Source organism: Sarcophilus harrisii, chromosome 1 (assembly GCF_902635505.1).
Source record: "Sarcophilus harrisii chromosome 1, mSarHar1.11, whole genome shotgun sequence".
Lineage (NCBI taxonomy): Eukaryota > Metazoa > Chordata > Mammalia > Dasyuromorphia > Dasyuridae > Sarcophilus > Sarcophilus harrisii.
In genome coordinates this window covers 216,732,157-216,750,812 of record NC_045426.1, presented here as the reverse complement: position 1 = coordinate 216,750,812, position 18,656 = coordinate 216,732,157, and the positions used below count along the sequence as shown (strand labels likewise).

Here is an 18,656-nt window from a genome sequence, read left to right as displayed (position 1 = left end):
GGCGGGGCTAAGGTGAGTCTCCCCGGGGTTTGGCGCCTCCTGCTGGTGTTTGCGTTTCATGGATGTTGGGGGGAGGTTTCATTTTGGTGGGTCACATGACCCGGGCTTTGCTCCCTGGAAGAGCGTGCTCAAGGCTGCTAGATTGAATTAGACCATTCACTGCTGGGGACTTTTTTTTCCCCCTCATACACACACACACACACGCACACACACACGCACACGCACACGCGCACGCGCACGCGCGACGTATATGCGTGTACATATTTGTGTACCATATAGATGTATATGAATACATGCATGTGTGTGTATATATATATATATATATACACATTTCTGTGTGAAAGAAAACAAACATTGAGGGAATATATACACACATAGATGTAAAAATACATGTTTTACAATTAAATTTAATGGAAGCCTGTTTCTTCATGACCCGAGTTTCCCACTAATCTTTTCTCAGAGAGACTTCTTATGTAACAAATAACATTTATGCAAGAAAGAAAAAAGAAGAGAAAAAAATCAGCAAAACTGATCAACACATCAAAAAAAATCTCCAAAATACCACCGCCGTGAACCTCTCACCTTTGCAAAGGAGGGGGTCTGTTTGTTCAGGGATATATTTGTTCTGTATAATTTTTCTCCTTTTTTATTGTTTTTTGTGGGTTTTTCCATTTATTTTGAATTATTTGTCTTCTTAAAAGCTGTCTCAAGAAGGGAAAAAGGCAGGAGCAGTGAGGCTGGCTTTCCTAGTGTAGTGGACTTAGATCATAACCAGCTAACCCCAAGGGAGAAAGAAAAACAGAAAAGGGGGGGGGCAGCAATATGAGGGGGCAGGTGTTTGCCAGAGGTAAGTGCCTAAAGTGGCAGAGAAAGAGTTTACTTACATACATGTAGTCTGTATATGTATATGTATTTATGTATGTGTGTGTATGTAGCTAGATAGGAACATAGATATTAGCATTTAAAGTTCCTCCTTTTAGAGATGGGGATTATGGATGTGGAATATTGCAGGCTTGTTGGTAAATATATTGGTTAGTTCTGTTGAATTGTTCCCCCCTACACACACACTTTTAAAATGTTTTTGTTACAAGAAGTTGCTCGTTGGGAAAAGGATGGATGTATTCGGAAATGAGGTGAGACCTTTTCAAAAATAAGAATGCATGCATCATTTAGTGTCAGTAGTCGGGTTTTTGACAAGTTTGTTACTTGCTTATTTTTTACAATGTATACCTACAATATGTTCTTTGGTTGGTTGTGTTCACAACATAATCTGGACATATGAAAGAATGAAAAAAGAGAGGGAAGGAAGGGAGGGATGAAGGAAGGAAGGAAGGGAGGAAGGGAGGAAGGAAGGAAGGAAGGAAGGAAGGAAGGAAGGAAGGAAGGAAGGAAGGAAGGAAGGAAGGAAGGAAGGAAGGAAGGAAGGAAGAAGAAGGGAGGGAGGGAGGGAGGGAGGAAGGAAGGAAGGAAGGAAGGAAGAAAGAATAGAGGGATGGAAGAATTTATTAAGCAATTACATATGTGCTAAGCACTGGGCACATACAAAGAAAAAAGCTATTTCCTGTTCTCAAGGAGCTCGCATTTTAATAGAAGACACCATACTTAGGGAAGGTTTCAGCTCTATAGCAAATGGAAACATGCCATGATACTTAGGGTACAACAGCAAAGTCTCTCCTTTCATGTTGTTTCCACTGATAAAAATCATATCATTTTCTCATGTTAAACCATTTGATAGGGTCAAAAATGAGAACTTTCTTTCCTAGATCTTCAGTAGTGGATATTGCCCATGCAGAAGCAATTGCAAGCCTGCATCTTGGCAGGGGTTACTTATTCCCCAGGATCATGGCCGAGGGTAATTAAGTTGGAAACAATGCTATTGCCAAGGCTTTTGGGTTCAAAGTTCTGTTCTTCCTCCATCAGGGTCTGAGGGGAGATGATGGTCAAGGTGGCAATGGTGATGATTGGATTGATGCATGCTGTCTGCCGTCTCTCAGGGTGCCCTTCTGCTTCAGCTGGGCTGGCTGGCTTGCCCTATGGGCGGCAGGTGGTTGGTATTTGATGGATTGGACTGGCTTCCTCTCCAATTCCAGCTGACCTGGAAGCAGAACTAAAGGGTCTGGGGGAGGGGCAAGGTGGTGGTCCTCTGTAGTGTAGTAGACAGAGTGCCAGGCCTGGAACTAGGAAGACCTGAGTTCAGATCCTGTCTCGGACACTTATTAGCCATATAATCCTGAGCAAGTCACTTGTTTGCCTTAGTTTTCTCATCTGTAAAATGGGGATAATGACACCACCTACCTCCAAGAATTGTGAGGATTCAATGAAAAAAATAATTATAAAGTACTTAATGTAGTGCTTGGCACATAGTAAATGCTATTTAAATATTAGCCATATAAATATAACTTCTGCAGCACATGAACTTATTTTCTCATTGGCAGCAGGTTTTTTTTTTTTTTTTTTTTAGCAATAGTTCCTGGTTGGGCTGGAAACAGATCTGGTGGTTTAGGCTGTATTTGTCAGGATACACAAGTAAGGATTTAACTTGCTTAAAGTGTATTGTCTCCTGGTTTTCCCTCCTTCAGAATGCCTTGTTTCTTCAGCTAGGCTGGTTGGTACAGAAATTAAATACCAGTTTCAATGATTTTATGTAATGTCTTGAAAATTGTTTTCTTTCTGAAAACTGTACTCTATAGAAAATGCAAGAAGCATGATTAAGGACATGGAGCACAAACTGGAAGGATCTTCTCCTCAAGCTGAATCCTGCTTGCTAAACAGGCAAGAATTCAACCTGGAACATGGAAATGAAGAACTGGCCTTTGAAAGCTTCCAGCTTTTGCAGATTGATACTGAGGCTGAGAGTGCAAGAACCTTGCAGATAGATGGGGAGATGTCGTGTTCGGTATGTACAGTGCCTAGTATTGAGCTTTCTAGAAATAAAAAGATCAAGCAAAAACACCCCTTCTCCAAAGAGAGAGGGAATACTTGTAGATGAATAGAGGAATGTGCCTTTGATTGATGTTACCAGATAGTCCCATTTGAATGAAGGGAAAAAGAAATCTTTTGGATGAGGAAAACTGAACAGACACAGTACAATATAGTAGAAGGAATCTTGGACTAAAAAGTCTGGAAACATGTGCATTTCAGCTTCACCATTTTTATATTGGAGACAGAATCTGCCTCATCTACCTCTCATAAGTTGTGAAGCTGATAGTTGATAATCATTAGACATTAAAACTCCTACTATGTGCAACACAGTGCACTGAGCTTTGGGCATACTAAGAAAGGCAAAAGACATTCACTGCTCTTGAACTCACAGTTGAATGGAGGAGATAACATACAAATAACTAGACACAGACAAGCTATAAACAGGATAAATCAGTGAGATCATCTGCAAATCTGAATTTGTTGATATTTCTCTCCGAAACCTTAATTCTGGTTTTTGATTTATCCAGCCTGGCATTTCCCATGATGTACTTTGCTTATAAGCTAAATAAATAAGGTGATAACATACAGCCTTATTGTATGTTTTGCAATCTTTTTTTTTTAGGCAATTAAAAGTAAATGACTTGGCTAGGGTCATACAGCTAGTAAGTATGAATCTGAATTTGAATTCAGGTCCTCTTGATTCTAGGACTACTATCCATTGCACCACCTCGCTGCCCCTCTTTTTCCAACTTTAAACCAATCCATGTTCCATGTTTGTTTATAACTCTCGCTTCTTGGTCTACATACAGTTTCCTTAGGAGAAGTAAAATTTGTTTGCTACTCCCATTTCATGTTTCAATTTTGAAATGTTGAAATTTTAAATATTTGAATATTTGAATTTTTGATTTTTAAATATTGAAGTTTAACATTGAAATGTTAAGGAACTATTATTATCTCTAAACTTTAATAGTTATAACTTTGAATTTTTTATGCTTATGAAGTTTTCAAAAATTTTTTTTCTGGATAACGTAAGAAAAATGTCTTGCGGAAACAGAGGCACTGGGAAAAGATAGTTGCAGCAAAGAAGAGTAAAAGAAAACAGGAAAGAGAGAGAAGAAAAGTACAGCGAACAGAAAATGCAGGTACCAACAAACCTGATTGTGGATATGCTGAGATGTTTTTTTTCTTTTTAATTTATCTTATTTTAAAAAAATTAAGAAAAAATTAGAAAAGGAATACAAAACAAAATAAAACTGAGGTTTTCTTTTAATTAAGTATCTGGGATGGTGAGCTTCCCGGGTTTAGTTAGATGATAAACATTGTAAATAAGTAAAAATATAGATAGTCCACATGAATTTGTGCACACTCTCCCTGTTTTGTTACTCTTTTTGTGATGAGTAGAAAAGAAATAGGAGCAAAGCATCAACTTAGCTTTATCAGTTAGATTAAAATGTCTTGTCCAGTGAGTATCTTTGCTTTTATACCCTAAAACTAACAAAGACTCATACCCATGTTTCTCTTGATTACCTTTTCTTGAACTGAAAGTTTCGTTTCATACATATTGAAAGTTCTTAGTTGAAAGGGAAACTGAGCCAGATTTCCCTTGTTAAATTGTCTTCAATGATGCTCTTTTTTTTTTTTTTGCTCTCTCTTTATGGCTGTATCTCAGGTGTGAGCCCCCAGCAGAGCAAACGGGTTTTGAAAGCTATGACCAAAGAGAGACTTTTGGCAGCCAAAAGTTCAGGACCCAAAATTTGCATAGATTTGAGTATGACAGATCGAATGACTAAAAAGGTAATGTGGGCCCTATATTAAAATTAACTTTATTATTTTTACTTATGGTGTGGTTAATACAAGAGAAGTGAAAGAAATTTTTTTCTTTAGGTTTTGACTGAATATAGCTAGTTTGAAAATTGAATGAAAATTTTTGAAAGCAAATAAGTACAAGCTGGTTTGGGGAGGAAAGATAAATGCTGCTTTTCACAATCCCATATGAATAAATGAATGAGTTCTAGGATTGAACAATAGGGAAGAACCTTTTATAAAGCATTAGTGGATGTAATTGATGAAACCATAGCTATATAGGAAAAAAACCAAAAGAATGAAAAATTGAGAATTAACATATAAAATACTACGTGATAATTGCAGCCATCCTTATCACAACTTTTTAAAATTGGTATTCACAACCAAAATTAATAAAGAAATATTTCAGTAATTCTTTGGAGTAAGTATATCCCCATTTCACAGCACTGAATCCCCAGAAAGATTAAGTAAATTGCTCAAGTTCATGCAGTTAGTAAGTATCAAACTTAGGGCTTAAACCTAGGTCTTTCTACCTTATTCGAAATATATTAAAAAATATTAAGATAGGTGATATGTAGAGTGTTAATACACTTTTCAAGGTAAGGAAAAGGCTAGAAAATGCCCTTTGTTCTTATATAAAAATGGGAAAATTTAACCACCAAAACTTATGCTATGAGAAAAGTTAGCATGATATTTTTAGAGAATAAGAATTAGTCCAAAATTCAAAGATCTGAAATTATGTAATCATTAAATCTTTATCTAAACCTAGAACCAAAAGCAAATATTAGAAGTTCAGGAACTTCTGTTCTTGTTAAGTTTGTAATTCTAATATACTACTTGATACAGAAAGTCTTTTCCAACTTCTCTTAATTCTGTAGTCATTTCTTATTATTTGTAGATTTTGTATTTGCAAATTCTTCTACTCTCTAAAATTTCTCTGTAACTCTAAAACCAATACCATGGCACTTTGTGGACGTTTGCAGACATGTGCAGAGCAGCAGAAAATTTGAGTAGCCAATGAGTATGTTCATGACTGAGGCTGAACAAGGAAGGTCTTCTTTCAAGCTCTCATGCTGTAAACAAGTGTCCTTTTCAGAGTCTCTTTAATGCCATGCTTTTTGCATTTCTGTGCATTTTGTTGGTTTTAAATGGCCCTCAAGTGTAGTGCAGATGTGCTATAGTGTTCCTGAGGGCATGAAAGCTGTGATATGCCTTATGGAGAAAATACATAGGTTAAATGAGTGTTGTTCAGGTATGAACTAATCAATCAAACATTATGGTACAGCTTGAAAACTAGAGAGGAAAATCACCAATAGGCATGTGAGGTCACTTCAGAAAATACTGTGATAACCACAGGCTCAAAGAAATCTCACCCTGCTTTTTTCCTGGTAACCGTAGTTCAGTAGTGGATGTCCATCAATTGGAGAAGGGTTGGGTAAATTGTGGTATATGAATGTTATGGAATATTATTGTTCTGTAAGAAATGACCAGCAGGATGAATACAGAGAAGCTTGGAGAGAATTACATGAACTGATGCTAAGTGAAATGAGCAGAACTAAGAGATCATATACCTCAACAACGATACTGTATGAAGATGTAATCTGATGGAAGTGGATTTCTTTGACAAAGAGACCTAATTCAGTTTCAATTGATCAATGATGGACAGAAGCAGCTATACCCAAAGAAAGAACACTGGGAAATGAATGTAAACTGTTTGCATTTTTGTTTTTCTTCCCGGGTTATTTCTACCTTCTAAATCTAATTCTCTCTGTGCAACAAGAAAACTGTTTGGATCTGCACACATACATTGTATCTAGGATATACTAGGACATATTCAACATATATAGGACTGCTTGCCATCTAGGGGAGGGGGTGGAGGGTGGGAGGGAAAAATCGGAACAGAAGTGAGTGCAAGGGATAATGGTGTAAAAAAATTACCCTGGCATGGATTCTGTCAATAAAAAGTTACTATAATAATAATTTAAAAAAAAAAAAAACATAGTTCAGTAGAAATGAATTGAGGAAGCTTGGTGCAATATAAAGAGTGAGAAGTTTAGAGCCAAAAGATTCAGGTTTGCAGCTCAGCAGTGCTATAACTTGAGGCAAGTCATAGAGTCTTTGGGCATTACTTTCCCCAGGTAATAAAATAAGCAGGTGATGTTCCTATAAATGGCAGTTCCTTGAGGGCAAAGACTATGCCATCTTTATAAAAGCTAAGCATTGCTCCTTGCATGGTAGGTGCTTGCTGAATTGAATTCTTGGAGAACTACGTGGAAGGGCATTCCAGGTAGAGGGAACAGGCAGGTTCTCAAACTTCCTGGTAAGGTGGTGTCTGTAACCAAGTGCTAACAATGCCTCTTTGGGCCTAGTTTCTTTAAAATGCAGCTCATGTTTCTTGGAAATATGGCTCAACTACCTCATAGAAATGTTAAAAAGATCAGTAACACATCTTTAAAGAACTCAAACTTGACTTCCTTGGGTGAAAAGAGCCCTAAAAGTGCAGGGTTTTTTTTTTTTTCTAACTAGATGTATTTACAGTAAAGTAACATTTATGCACTGGGAAATATTATCATCTCTTTGAAGGAATTAAGCCGATTGGCAGCGCAGATCCGAAGATTGTATGGTTCAAATAAAAAAGCCAAGAAGCCATTCTGGATCTGCCTCACTGGATTCACAACTGATAGCCCTTTATATGAAGAGTGTTTAAGGATGAATGATGGATTCTCTAACTATCTTGTAAGTTTCTTCATGGAAAGTTTCTTTTTAAGAAACAATTGTATTCATAGCTTTTGTTTTTTACATCACATTCATTTCCATACATGTCCTTTCCTCCTTCGTTACCCAGCAAACCATATGTTATAAAAAAGACAATGGAAGTGTTTCAGCAAAACCAAATACTAGTCTGATAGAAAATAGGATATTCCATATCCATTGTCTTTCACCTTCGCAAAGAAGACAAGTATATTTTTTCATCTTTTCAGCAGGTCCAAGCTCTGGATCTTTATAATTAGTGTATATAGCATTCAGACTTGATTTTTGTTCTTTCTACTTACATTATTGTGTCAGGCCACTCTGCTAAGGCCCCACCTACCATTCTTATATCCCAGGGTCTGACCATCACTCCTGTATGTGGGTTTCTCCCCAGTAGTATGGAGGTTCCTTGAGGACAGGGACTTTGCTTTTTTTGTGTGTCTCTAGCATGTCACCCAGTAAACATTTAGAAATAGTAAACATTTGAAAAAATACTTTTTCATTCAATCAATTATTCTACATATGTGTATGTATATATGTATATGTATATATATATGTATATATATATATATATATATGAATTGTTTTCATATAAAGTATTTTCCAGAGTACTCTGAGAAATTGATTTTGGAATGTTGGTGAATTAAATATTTGGAACAATCTTTAAAAATTATTTCATATTTGGTATTAGGTGAATATGAAACTTATTATCGCATAATTATTGCAAATTGAAGATAGATTAATATTCATCAGCTCTCAACATTTTCTTAACATATGTTCATTGTTTCCACTGTTTTTGGTAACTTAACAAAATGCTTGATTCAAGAAGGTATTTTAAAATTTTGTTTAACTTAGGACCTGAAGAAGTAACATTAAGATTTTGTCCTAAAATGTACAGCTTTTCTCTTATTCATGGCAATATATGATTAAGAAGCTTGAATCTAGAGTAAAGAAAAAAACACTTTGGTAATTGAGAAGACAGAGAAGAAAAGGCTTTAGTAAGAAATAGTTTGCTTTGATTAACTCATTTCAGGTTTGACTAAGAGTCAGAAATCCTGGATTCTTCTCCCAGCTCTTAGGCAAGACACTTAACTTGAGGTCACCTAATATAAAGAATCCCACATGAGTAATTATCACCTTTGCCAAATCACCTTATAAAAAAATTTCCCTGTTTATTTACTTATAACCCTAGACTTGTGGTAGAAAAGTATGACTTCACTGTTGTCTTTGAACTGATGACACATTTAAAAATCTTGCATTTTTTCAGATGGATACAACAGAAGAAGACTATCTTGATTTATTTCCTTTGGAAAGCCTTGTGTACTTAACACCTGATTCAGAGCATGGTATGTACTTCATTTGTGCTAAGATTCCCCAACCAGTGCATGTGATGGATTATGCTATAATGACTTGCCACATTTCTTTTTCACAAATTGAGATGAATGGAGAAGGCAAGTGGTAGACATGATAGTAATAAGCCATCAATTGCAGCTTTCCTTCACTGATCTCCTACACACTTCAGAATTATGGTTTTCATTAATCACTTTCTGAAGCATAACTTGTTGGCCTTGAATTAAGCCAGCTGCCGAGCATATCAAAATGGAGCAATCAGAAAATGATGATTCTCAGTGTTTCATGGTTTCATCACCCAGAAACTTCAGCAAATTCAATCTCTTAGGAGAAAGTTTAAAAGCATCTCAGTTTTCACACTGTGGACCAAAGGCAGGATTTTCAGGGAAGCCAATTTAATTTCAAGATAAAGAACTTTCTAAGCGATAGAATGGCCAAGCAGTAGGATGGTCTCCCTTATTGGGCAATGCTGTCACTTTATTATTTGAGCAGATTCTCACAGATGCTGTAAAAGTCATTGCATCACTGAGTCAGTGGTTGGACTGAGTGAACTCTTGTTAGAATCCTTACAAGCTGTTAAGTCATTAGAATTGATAGAGACAATAATTATCTAATTTAGCATGGTTCAGTATGATTGATCTGATCTTACAAGGAGATGTTATGGGCCAGAACTTGGAACAAAGTACTAAGTGGAACTGATAGAAACAATGCTTGTGTTCACACCTTTAAAGAGCTCATATAAGCTAGGGCCAAAGAGCACTCTGGGAGAGCCAGAAGCCCTGTCTCGGAGGCAAGACAGATTCATTCCAACTTTCACCTTGGTGCTGGCTGGAGATATTTGGAAAAAGAGAAGCTGAAGCTGGCAGAGCACTCTGGGAGATACAGAAGCCCACACGTCCACTCTCGGAGGTGGAGTCAGATTCATTCCATCTTCCATTTTTGTGCTGGCTGGAGGCTGAAGAAAGCAGAGGCAAAGGACAAGCTGCAAGAGCACTTGGAATCAAGGAAGGAGAAAATAAACGTTGGATTTTATCAGCTGCCTGCATTTCAAGTGATTATTGATCTGAACTGAAACTAAGGCTGCCTCCTGAACACCTCCCCAAGAAACATGCTCCCAGAGAGAACCATTATATTTTAAAGAAGAGAACACCCAAACTCTTAGGTTCCCTTCAAAGCTAAGCGCATGTGATGTAAAGTTGGGTTAAATCAATATCTTACTTACCAACAGGTAGCTATCCTGAAAAATTTATCCATACTGGTTTTTCTGCTACTAAATGTTGTGAATTGTTCTGTTTAAAAATTATCCTGTGAGATTGCTTGCTTTCTTAGGGAAATGGGAGAGAGAAAAAATTTGGAACAACATAGTCTTTCAAAAACTAATGTTGAAAACTATCTTTTTGTGTATTTGGAAAAATAAAATGCTAATGAAAAAAATTATTCTGTGAATTTGACCTAAATTAATTACTTTATTTTATTGATAGCACTTGAAGATATTGATTTGGATAAGGTTTATATCATTGGTGGACTTGTGGATGAAAGCATTCAAAAGGTAAGTGGACATTCTAAGATATGAACTGGTATTTCTCTTTTTTTTTTTTCCTTTTTTTTTTTTTTTTGAACTGGTATTTCTCAAACTAACCTTTGCATTTCAAGTCTTCGGCCTTATCAGCTCGCAAAAGGTCTGAAGAATTAGTTTAGAGTGTTGTTTGGTGGTGTAGTTCAGTCATTTTTTTGACCATGTCTGATTCTTTGGGACCCCTTTTTTTTTCTTAGCAAAGACACTACTGTGGTTTGTCATTTTCTTCTTCAGCTTTTTTCGTTGCTGTTATTAAACGTGGTAAAAATATATGTTAAATCCAATATATGTATACATATTTATATAGTTATCTTGCCGTACAAGAAAAATCAGATTAAAAATGGAAAAAAAAATGAGAAAGAAAACAAAATTCAGCTTATTTAAGTGGTGAAGAAACCAAGGCAATAGGATTAAGTGATGTGTCCAGTGTCACATAGCTAGTGTCTGAGGCCAGATTGCAGGCCTATCCCTCTATCCACTGTGCCACCCGATTTTAGAGTAAGAAGCAGAAAAGTATTTCTTGCCATAACTGAACACTTCTCTAGACAATTCTGTCATCCACTTGTCAGGGACAGTGTCAGAAATCCTAAGTCTACCTGTTCAGGCCTTGAATCAGGTGGGTGGTATGTCAAAATAGCAAAAATAGACTCGTTTTTCCCACCAGCTTTTATTTTCAAAAGTATTTCCATGTGTAAAGACAGTACTGCATTTTACTGAAGCTGGCTTTTAAAAAATTCTTATAATTTATCAAGAAGTAGAATATCAAAGCAAAACATTTCCCTATTTTTTCCCCCATCTTTGGAAATAATTGCCAGTTCCCTTTCCAAATGTAACTTCCACACACATATAGAAATCAAAATTTTGAAGTCTTTTAAAATTCTTTTTTAATGGGATTTTATTGAAATATTTAGGAGGATTCAGGGACATTAAAGCTTGGATGCTACATAGTTTTTCTTTTTGGTGGCATTTTTAGTTAACATGATTAGGCTTCTTGAAGAATATTTGATCACTAAAGGGAATTACTGTTTTCTCACATCATTAATATTAGTTCTACTTGAGGAATACAACATTCAAATACAGTCTGTAATCTTGTTTATTACTTTAAAATGTGTTGCTTTTACAAGTTGCCTTTGCTTCTCACCTCAACAATACATGAGCAAGCATATGGGATAAAGATTTATATAAAGCTTCCTGCCCTGTGCAACATACTTCTTCCGTGGTTGTACATCACTCATTTTGACATTTAAGATTCTAAACAATAATAGTGTGGGAAGAAGAGAGACTTTCAATATGGAATTTTATTTTTCTTTTAAATTAACAGGGAAATTAAACTGGGTTGTAAATTCCTTCAAATTTTAACAAATTATGTGTGTGTATACATGCAATTTAGAATTGTGCACAATATAAGAATAAATTGATCCTGAATTAAGCTGGGAGGGTTTCTTATGAGCTTGAGCTTTAGTGCATGGATTTTTCAACATGTGTTTTGGCACCTAAGAAGCTTGTTATCTTTTTGTTTATCTTTTTGTATTTCCCATTAGTGTTCCAGGTAGTTGAGGCTATCACATTACTGGCTTCCAAATAAGCAAGGTATTTCCACTGGATATGGAAATAAAAATAAATTCAACTCCTTCTTACATTTGACAAATGATATTAATATGGTATTTTTTGTTATTTCCAGAATCTTTAGCATTTCTTATATCAGTTACTTATGACTTAATATGACACATTTAAATTGCATGATTTATAGAAACTGACGTATCAGAAGGCTCAAGAAAACTCAATCCAAACTGCCCGCTTGCCAATCCAGGAGTATATGGTTAAAAATGCCAATGCCAAGAACTACCATTCAGAGATACTGGCAATCAATCAAGGTAATTTCTCAATTTTTTTTTAAACTTTTATAATAATTTTTAAGTTCAGACAAAGATTCCCCATAGCATTAATGGAGTGTCATATATTCTGAAATTAGTCTGAAAACAGTTCTCACTATCAGTTATCACTATCATAGTAAGAATGCTTAATTTTAACATCCTAGGTTTCTGACCTTATCAAGGAATGCGTTCTTATACAAAATTGAATTTTTCCATTTAACCATAATTTAACCCTCATTCTTTTTTTCATTTTAACCATGACTGTTGGAATCTTTGAAGAATTTGTCATATAGTTCTTTGTCTTCTTAAGTAAATAAGTGAACATAAATTCTTTTGATGATTTAGTATCATCATTATAAATATCAGTTATTGTACCAGACTAGAATGTAGTGACACTCCTGAGCTGTACAGAGTTGCTTGAATGTACATAGATTTCCCATGGTGCTGTGCTTTTATGACCCCTCCCCATGTTTTTACCTGTCACTCTTTTCTACCTAAAATGTACCTGCTAGTTTCACAGTTCACCTTTAATTCACATATATGTTGTAATCAGAGAAAGGAGATGAGTAAGCGTGTTAAAATTTCCACCAAAGAATAATCGAAGGGCTCTTCTCTCAGTTAAGTAGACTGATCATGGACTGTGGGCTTTTTAACCATCTCTTTAGACTGTTTGGGGCCTCTTCTGTTTTTGCCCTCATTTCTGACCGTATTTTACCTTGTTGAGTTTTCTAGGGAAGTGAAATGTCATTGTACTATGTTTGAAGAGTGTTGATTTTGTTTTCTCCATGCATTCTGCTTCTTGATGTTAATCAAGAGCAATTCACTCCTTTGACTACTATCTTCATGCAAAAAATTAAAGCCCAATAGGTGTATCTTGTGGGGGACCCTTCAAGTAACACATTGCTCAGACTGAGGGAATAATAAAAAAAATAAATCCCAGAATATTATGTGTTCTCTCTGAAATCAATCATCTCTCCTCTCTGTTGTCAGTTAAGTTTATTCTCTGGTTTTTAACAGTGTTTGATATCCTGTCAACATATGTGGAGACTCAAAATTGGCCTGAAGCACTGAAAACAGGAGTTTCTCTTGGAAAAGGTTATGTTATTCCAAATACATTGGAATGAAAGATGGTATATCTTTTATGAGATGACGTCAGAGATTTTTTTTCCTTCTTTTAGTAATGGCTGGGGAGGAGTTATCCTTAACCAGATTTATGATTAAAGTCTGGTCTGAAGTTCTTATTTATACAGGTAAAACTGAGTCATTGTACTTTTAAAAGTATTTTTTTAATACTTCAAATATAGATAGATAGAAACAGATTTTTCTGTTTTGTATTTGTGTCTTCAAGGCCCTCTTGGGCATTAATAAATGCTTGTCAAATTCCAAAAGACTGATGATTGAAAATTCTGTCCATATCCTGAGGAAGAACTGATAAAGTCTAATGCAGATCGAAATGTACTATTTTTACTTTATTTTTTTTCATGTTTATTTCCCTTTTGTTCTGTTTTTTCTTTCACCACGTTTCATTCATATGGAAATGTTTTACATGATTGCTTCAATATAACCTATATCAAATTATTTAACATCTTAAGAAAAGGGGAGGGGAGAGAGGGAAGGAGTAAATTTGAAACTTAAAATGTTACTAAAAATGGATGTTGAGGCAGGTAGGTAGTGCAGTGGATAGAGCACCAGCCCTGAAGTCAGAAGGACCTGATTTCAAATCTGGTCTCAGACACTTAGCACTTCCTAGCTGTGTGATCCTAGACAAGTCACTTAACCCCAATTGCCTTAGGGGGAAAAAAAGGGGATGTTAAAAATCGTCTTTACATGTAATTGGGGGAAAAAAATCCTTTTGAATTTAAAAATACTTGTCAAATCAAATTGGATTTTTGCCTAAAATATTTATTTAAATGTATTAAAATGTTTCCTTATTATTGACATTTGTTATTATATAAAGTTTATATTGATTTGTAAAATTTGTTTCCATAGGTGTTTGTACCACAAAAGATAACAGCTGTTAAGCTAATTCTTTAAGCATCCCTGAAAGGCTAAAACATTAAAAAACTTTTTGTGCCAATTCAGTCTAAAAAGCCCCATAAAATCTTTCTGTTCTTGCCTCTGGACTCCATTCCTTAAGAGTTCTCAAGATTTCCATCCTTTACAGTTTTTCTATGACAAAGTTTATTTGCAGCTGTTATTCTTGGGAACTTCATTTGCCTACCTGGTTGATTTTTTTTTTAATTGAATTCTTGGGATTTCTGATATTCCTGTCCATATGTATAACCTTTTAGGTGTTTGTTCAAATCTGGCCTCACACTGATGAGCTATGTGACTCTTGGTAAATCACTTAACTCTGTTTATCTCAGTTCCCTTATTTTTAAGATGAGCTGGAGAAAGAAATAGCAAACTACTTCCCAAGAAAACCCCAAATGGAGTCAGAAAGAGTTGGGTATGACTGAAAGCCCTGAACAACAATGAACAAAAACAGATCACTTACATAAGGAGAATAACCAATACCCCTTTGTCCCTGGTGCCAGGATAGACTGCCCTTCGCTGAGACTTAGATCAAGTGGGCAGTTTTGGGGCCTCCTGCCAGCTTATCCAGGAATGGACGGAACAATCTTTTTTTTTTTTTTTTTTTTTTTTTTGCTGAGGCAGTTGGGGTTAAGTGACTTGCCCAGCGTCACACAGCTAGAAAATGCTAAGTGTCTGAGGCCAGATTTGGACTCAGGTCCTCCTGACTTCAGGGCTGGTGCTCTGTCCAGTGTACTACCTAGCTGTCCCCCTGAACAATCTATTTCTTGACTGAAGAAATAAGAGACTAAAACTAAGGGATCCTTTTTTTTTTTTTGGACAAAACCTTGGAGAAGAACTTTTTTTTCAAGCAGATACAGTTTTGTATTCAATTGTCAATAGTACTTGGACTCCATCATCGTCATCCTCCTGGGATAGCTGATGTGGTCTAGTGCATTTATAGCCCACCTAATGCCTTGGGGTTTATTTGTGATCATTTGTTTTGCTGCACTTTGCTGTCTCTTTAAGGACTCCACAAATTAGCCCAAAACTGCCCTGATTGCCTTTGCTCTAGGGCATTGCTCACAGATACTGACTTTCTCAAGATGAAGATCTTGAGTCAAGATGCATAAAATGCCATATATAAAGAACAGAATCAGAAACCTGGCTTGTCCATGGTGCTCATCTTCTTGAGTGCTGTGACTTAAGTTTGCTCTTTTATGTATGCTAGCAATAGACTCCTTACAACTGGGCTCAGTTCCATGAAGGGAAGAGGGGGGGAAAGGGGAATTATTGCATCTACTAAGTGCTTGTCACTATGTAAGTGCTTTATAGGGATTAGGTCATTTGATCCTCATAGCCCTGTCAGTCGGATGCTGTTATCCCAATTTTACAACTGAGGAAATCATATAAACAAATTTTTTTTTGAGTTCCAAAATCTCTTCCTTCCTTACCCTCTTTCCCCCTCCTTCAGAAGGCAAACAATTTGACATAGATTATACATATGCAGTGATATAGAACATATTTCCATATTAGCCATGTTGCAAAAGAAAACTCAGGCCATTCCCCTCCCCCCTCCCAAGAATAATAAAGTACCAAAAATATGCTTCAGCCTACATTCAAATTCCATTAATTCTTTCTCTGAAGGTAGATAGCATTTTTCTTTTTTTCAAATGTATTTATTTAAAACTAAATACAAAATAAGAAAAAGGGGGGGGGGGGGGAAAGACAGACCTAACATGGTCATAAAGAAATGTGTCTTTTTAAAAAATAATGTAAATGTGTAACCAGAGGAAAAAAATAATAAAAAAATAGAAAAAGGAAAAATAAAACATTGTCATGTGCCCAGTAGAGAACATCAGGGAGAATTCAAAATATGTAATAATACATTTCCATTTTAAGAAAGCAATTATAATAGAACACATACATGACTGTCCATCTTTGCTTTCTTGTAGGTTATTCTTTTGTTCTCTATGTACTTTTCCCCTTTATTCTTCCCCCTTCCCTAAGCAGATTACAGTTAAGTATAGATTTATATCTATATACACACATACACACACACACACACACATATACACAATTGCATTCATACATACATAGATATGCACCTAAAACATCAATAATGGCTGACATATAATGTGGATTTCTCTCTTTATTTAATCTTTTAAGTTTGACTTTGTCCAAGTCCAATGATTACTAGCCCTACTTTTTTTTTTTTCCTTATAAATTCTATTCCTGATCCTTGTTATTGTGTTTGTGTGTATAACTCTTATTTCCTATTCTAGTCTTGCTAATTACTTAATCTCCCCCTACCCATGGATCCCTTTCTTGTCTTGTCCCCTCATCCTTTCCCTCCCTCTTTATTCCATTTCCCTTAATCTCCACACTTTATCCCACCCCTGTTAAAGTTAATATCCTTCTATATCCCTATCTTATCCTATTCTCTCCCCCCTTATTTCTTTATAATAGATTTTGGAGGATACTTTACCCTTTGTGGTGTTAGAGCCTTCATGATATATACATACATACACACACAAATGTATGTATTTATTATTCCCTATTTAATTCATTCCTGATGTAAGTTCTTCTTACTGATGTCAGCTCTTCCTCTTTACTTCATTTTTATAGCATAATTGCTATTTTTACCTTTTCCTAGATGATTTTGCCTTTTACAATAAGATCACACTCAACTCTGCTCCAGACGTTCCTTTGGACTATCCAATTACTGTCAATCTTAAAACATTTACATTTCTACATAAAAAACATACTCTGTCCTTTTTTAGTTCTTTTAAATTAGTCTTTGATGTTAGCTCTTATATGTTAAATTATCTACTGACTTCAGATTTAATCGAGACAAAATCCTGAAAATCTGCAAGTTCACTGATTGTCCATTTTTTAAATTAAATGTTTTGTTAGATATATTTTTGGCCATAGGCCCATTTCTTTTCATTGTTGATATATATATAATATTCCAGAACTTGTGGTCTTTAGTGTAGCGGCTGGTAAATTCTATACAATTCTAATTGTAGATTCAGCATATTTTAATTTTCTTGTTTACTTGTTTCTTTTAAAATTTTCTCTTTGAGAGGTCTTAAAGGAGGGAAAGGGACCCACATGTGCAAAAATGTTTGTGGCAGCCCTTTTTGTAATGACAAGAAACTGGAAACTGAATGGATGCTCATAAAGTTGGAGAATGGCTGAATAAATTATGGTATATTGATGTTATGGAATATTATTGTTCTGTAAGAAATGATCAGCAGGATGATTTTAGAGGAACCTGGAGAAATTTACATGACTGATGCCGAGTGAACTGAGCACAACCAGGAGATCATTATACATGGCAACAAGACTATATGATGATCAATTTTGATGGACATGGCTCTCTTCAACAGTGAGATGATTCAAACCAGTTCCAACTGTTCAGTAATGAAGAAAGCCATCTACACCCAGAGAGAGAACTATGGGAACTGAGTGTGGACCACAACATAGCATTTTCACTCTTTCTGTTATTGTTTGCTTGCATTTTCCTTCTCAGGTTGTTTTTTTTTCTAGATTATAATATTCTTCTCTAAAATGTAACGTTCTCTGGGAGCAGGTTTCTTGGGGGACTTCTGGGAGCAGCCTTCCTTTCAGTTCAGTAATCACCCCAAATGCAGCCAGGAGTTAAAAGTCCAAATCCTTTATTGTCTTGTCCTTCTGGCCCTGAGAGCATCTTGCTTATATGCCCCACACTGAGTATACACCAATAATTATATCACTAGGACATCATTATTTTGAATAATTCAAAATTTAGCAATAATATTCCTATGTAGGATTCCTTTTCCTTGCAGGGGACCTTTGAAGTGGTGATTGGTTAGTTATATTTTCCCTCTTGTTCTATCACTTTAGGAAAATTTTCTTTGATTATTTCTTGTGTTAGTTTGTTAAGGTTCTTTTTTTTGGGGTCATAATTTTCAAGTAGCCCAATTATTTGTGGTTTTTTTTTTTTGGGGGGGGGGATGTGTCATTCTATTTTTTTTCATTTTATATGTGTGTATATAATTTATTATACAAATTACGTGTATATATATGTTATTTTTTGGTCTCTTAGAAGTTTACTGGCTTTCCCTAGCCCAATTTTCATTTTCAAAGAATTATTTTATTCTTTAAGATTCTGAATCTCCTAGTTAGTTGTCTTTCTTTTGATAATCTTATTTTATTTTTATCTCAAATCTTTCTCATTTTTTTTTTAAAGTCTCTTTTGAATTCTTCTATAAATTCTTTTTGGGCAGGGAGCCATTTAATGTTATTTTAAGGAGTAGGAGAGCCTTTATTTTTTTTTATTTCAGTGTCCTCCTCTTCAGAGGATTCCTATTTTTCTCTATTCC

The 18,656-nt window shown here is 35.5% G+C and overlaps 1 protein-coding gene across 1 annotated transcript in view; it reads left to right on the top strand.

Annotated features, from left to right (window-relative positions):
• TRMT10B (tRNA methyltransferase 10B) overlaps positions 1-13,803 on the top strand; it is a 14,047-nt gene extending 244 nt beyond the window's left edge. The window contains exons 2-9 of the mRNA XM_003761363.4: positions 2,691-2,896; positions 3,956-4,064; positions 4,592-4,716; positions 7,309-7,461; positions 8,744-8,822; positions 10,308-10,375; positions 12,153-12,276; positions 13,294-13,803. Coding sequence (XP_003761411.2) covers positions 2,705-2,896; positions 3,956-4,064; positions 4,592-4,716; positions 7,309-7,461; positions 8,744-8,822; positions 10,308-10,375; positions 12,153-12,276; positions 13,294-13,400 — 957 coding nt within the window. The 5' untranslated portion in view covers positions 2,691-2,704 and the 3' untranslated portion in view covers positions 13,401-13,803. The remainder of the gene's footprint in view (positions 1-2,690; positions 2,897-3,955; positions 4,065-4,591; positions 4,717-7,308; positions 7,462-8,743; positions 8,823-10,307; positions 10,376-12,152; positions 12,277-13,293) is intronic.
• Positions 13,804-18,656: the final 4,853 nt, after the last annotated feature.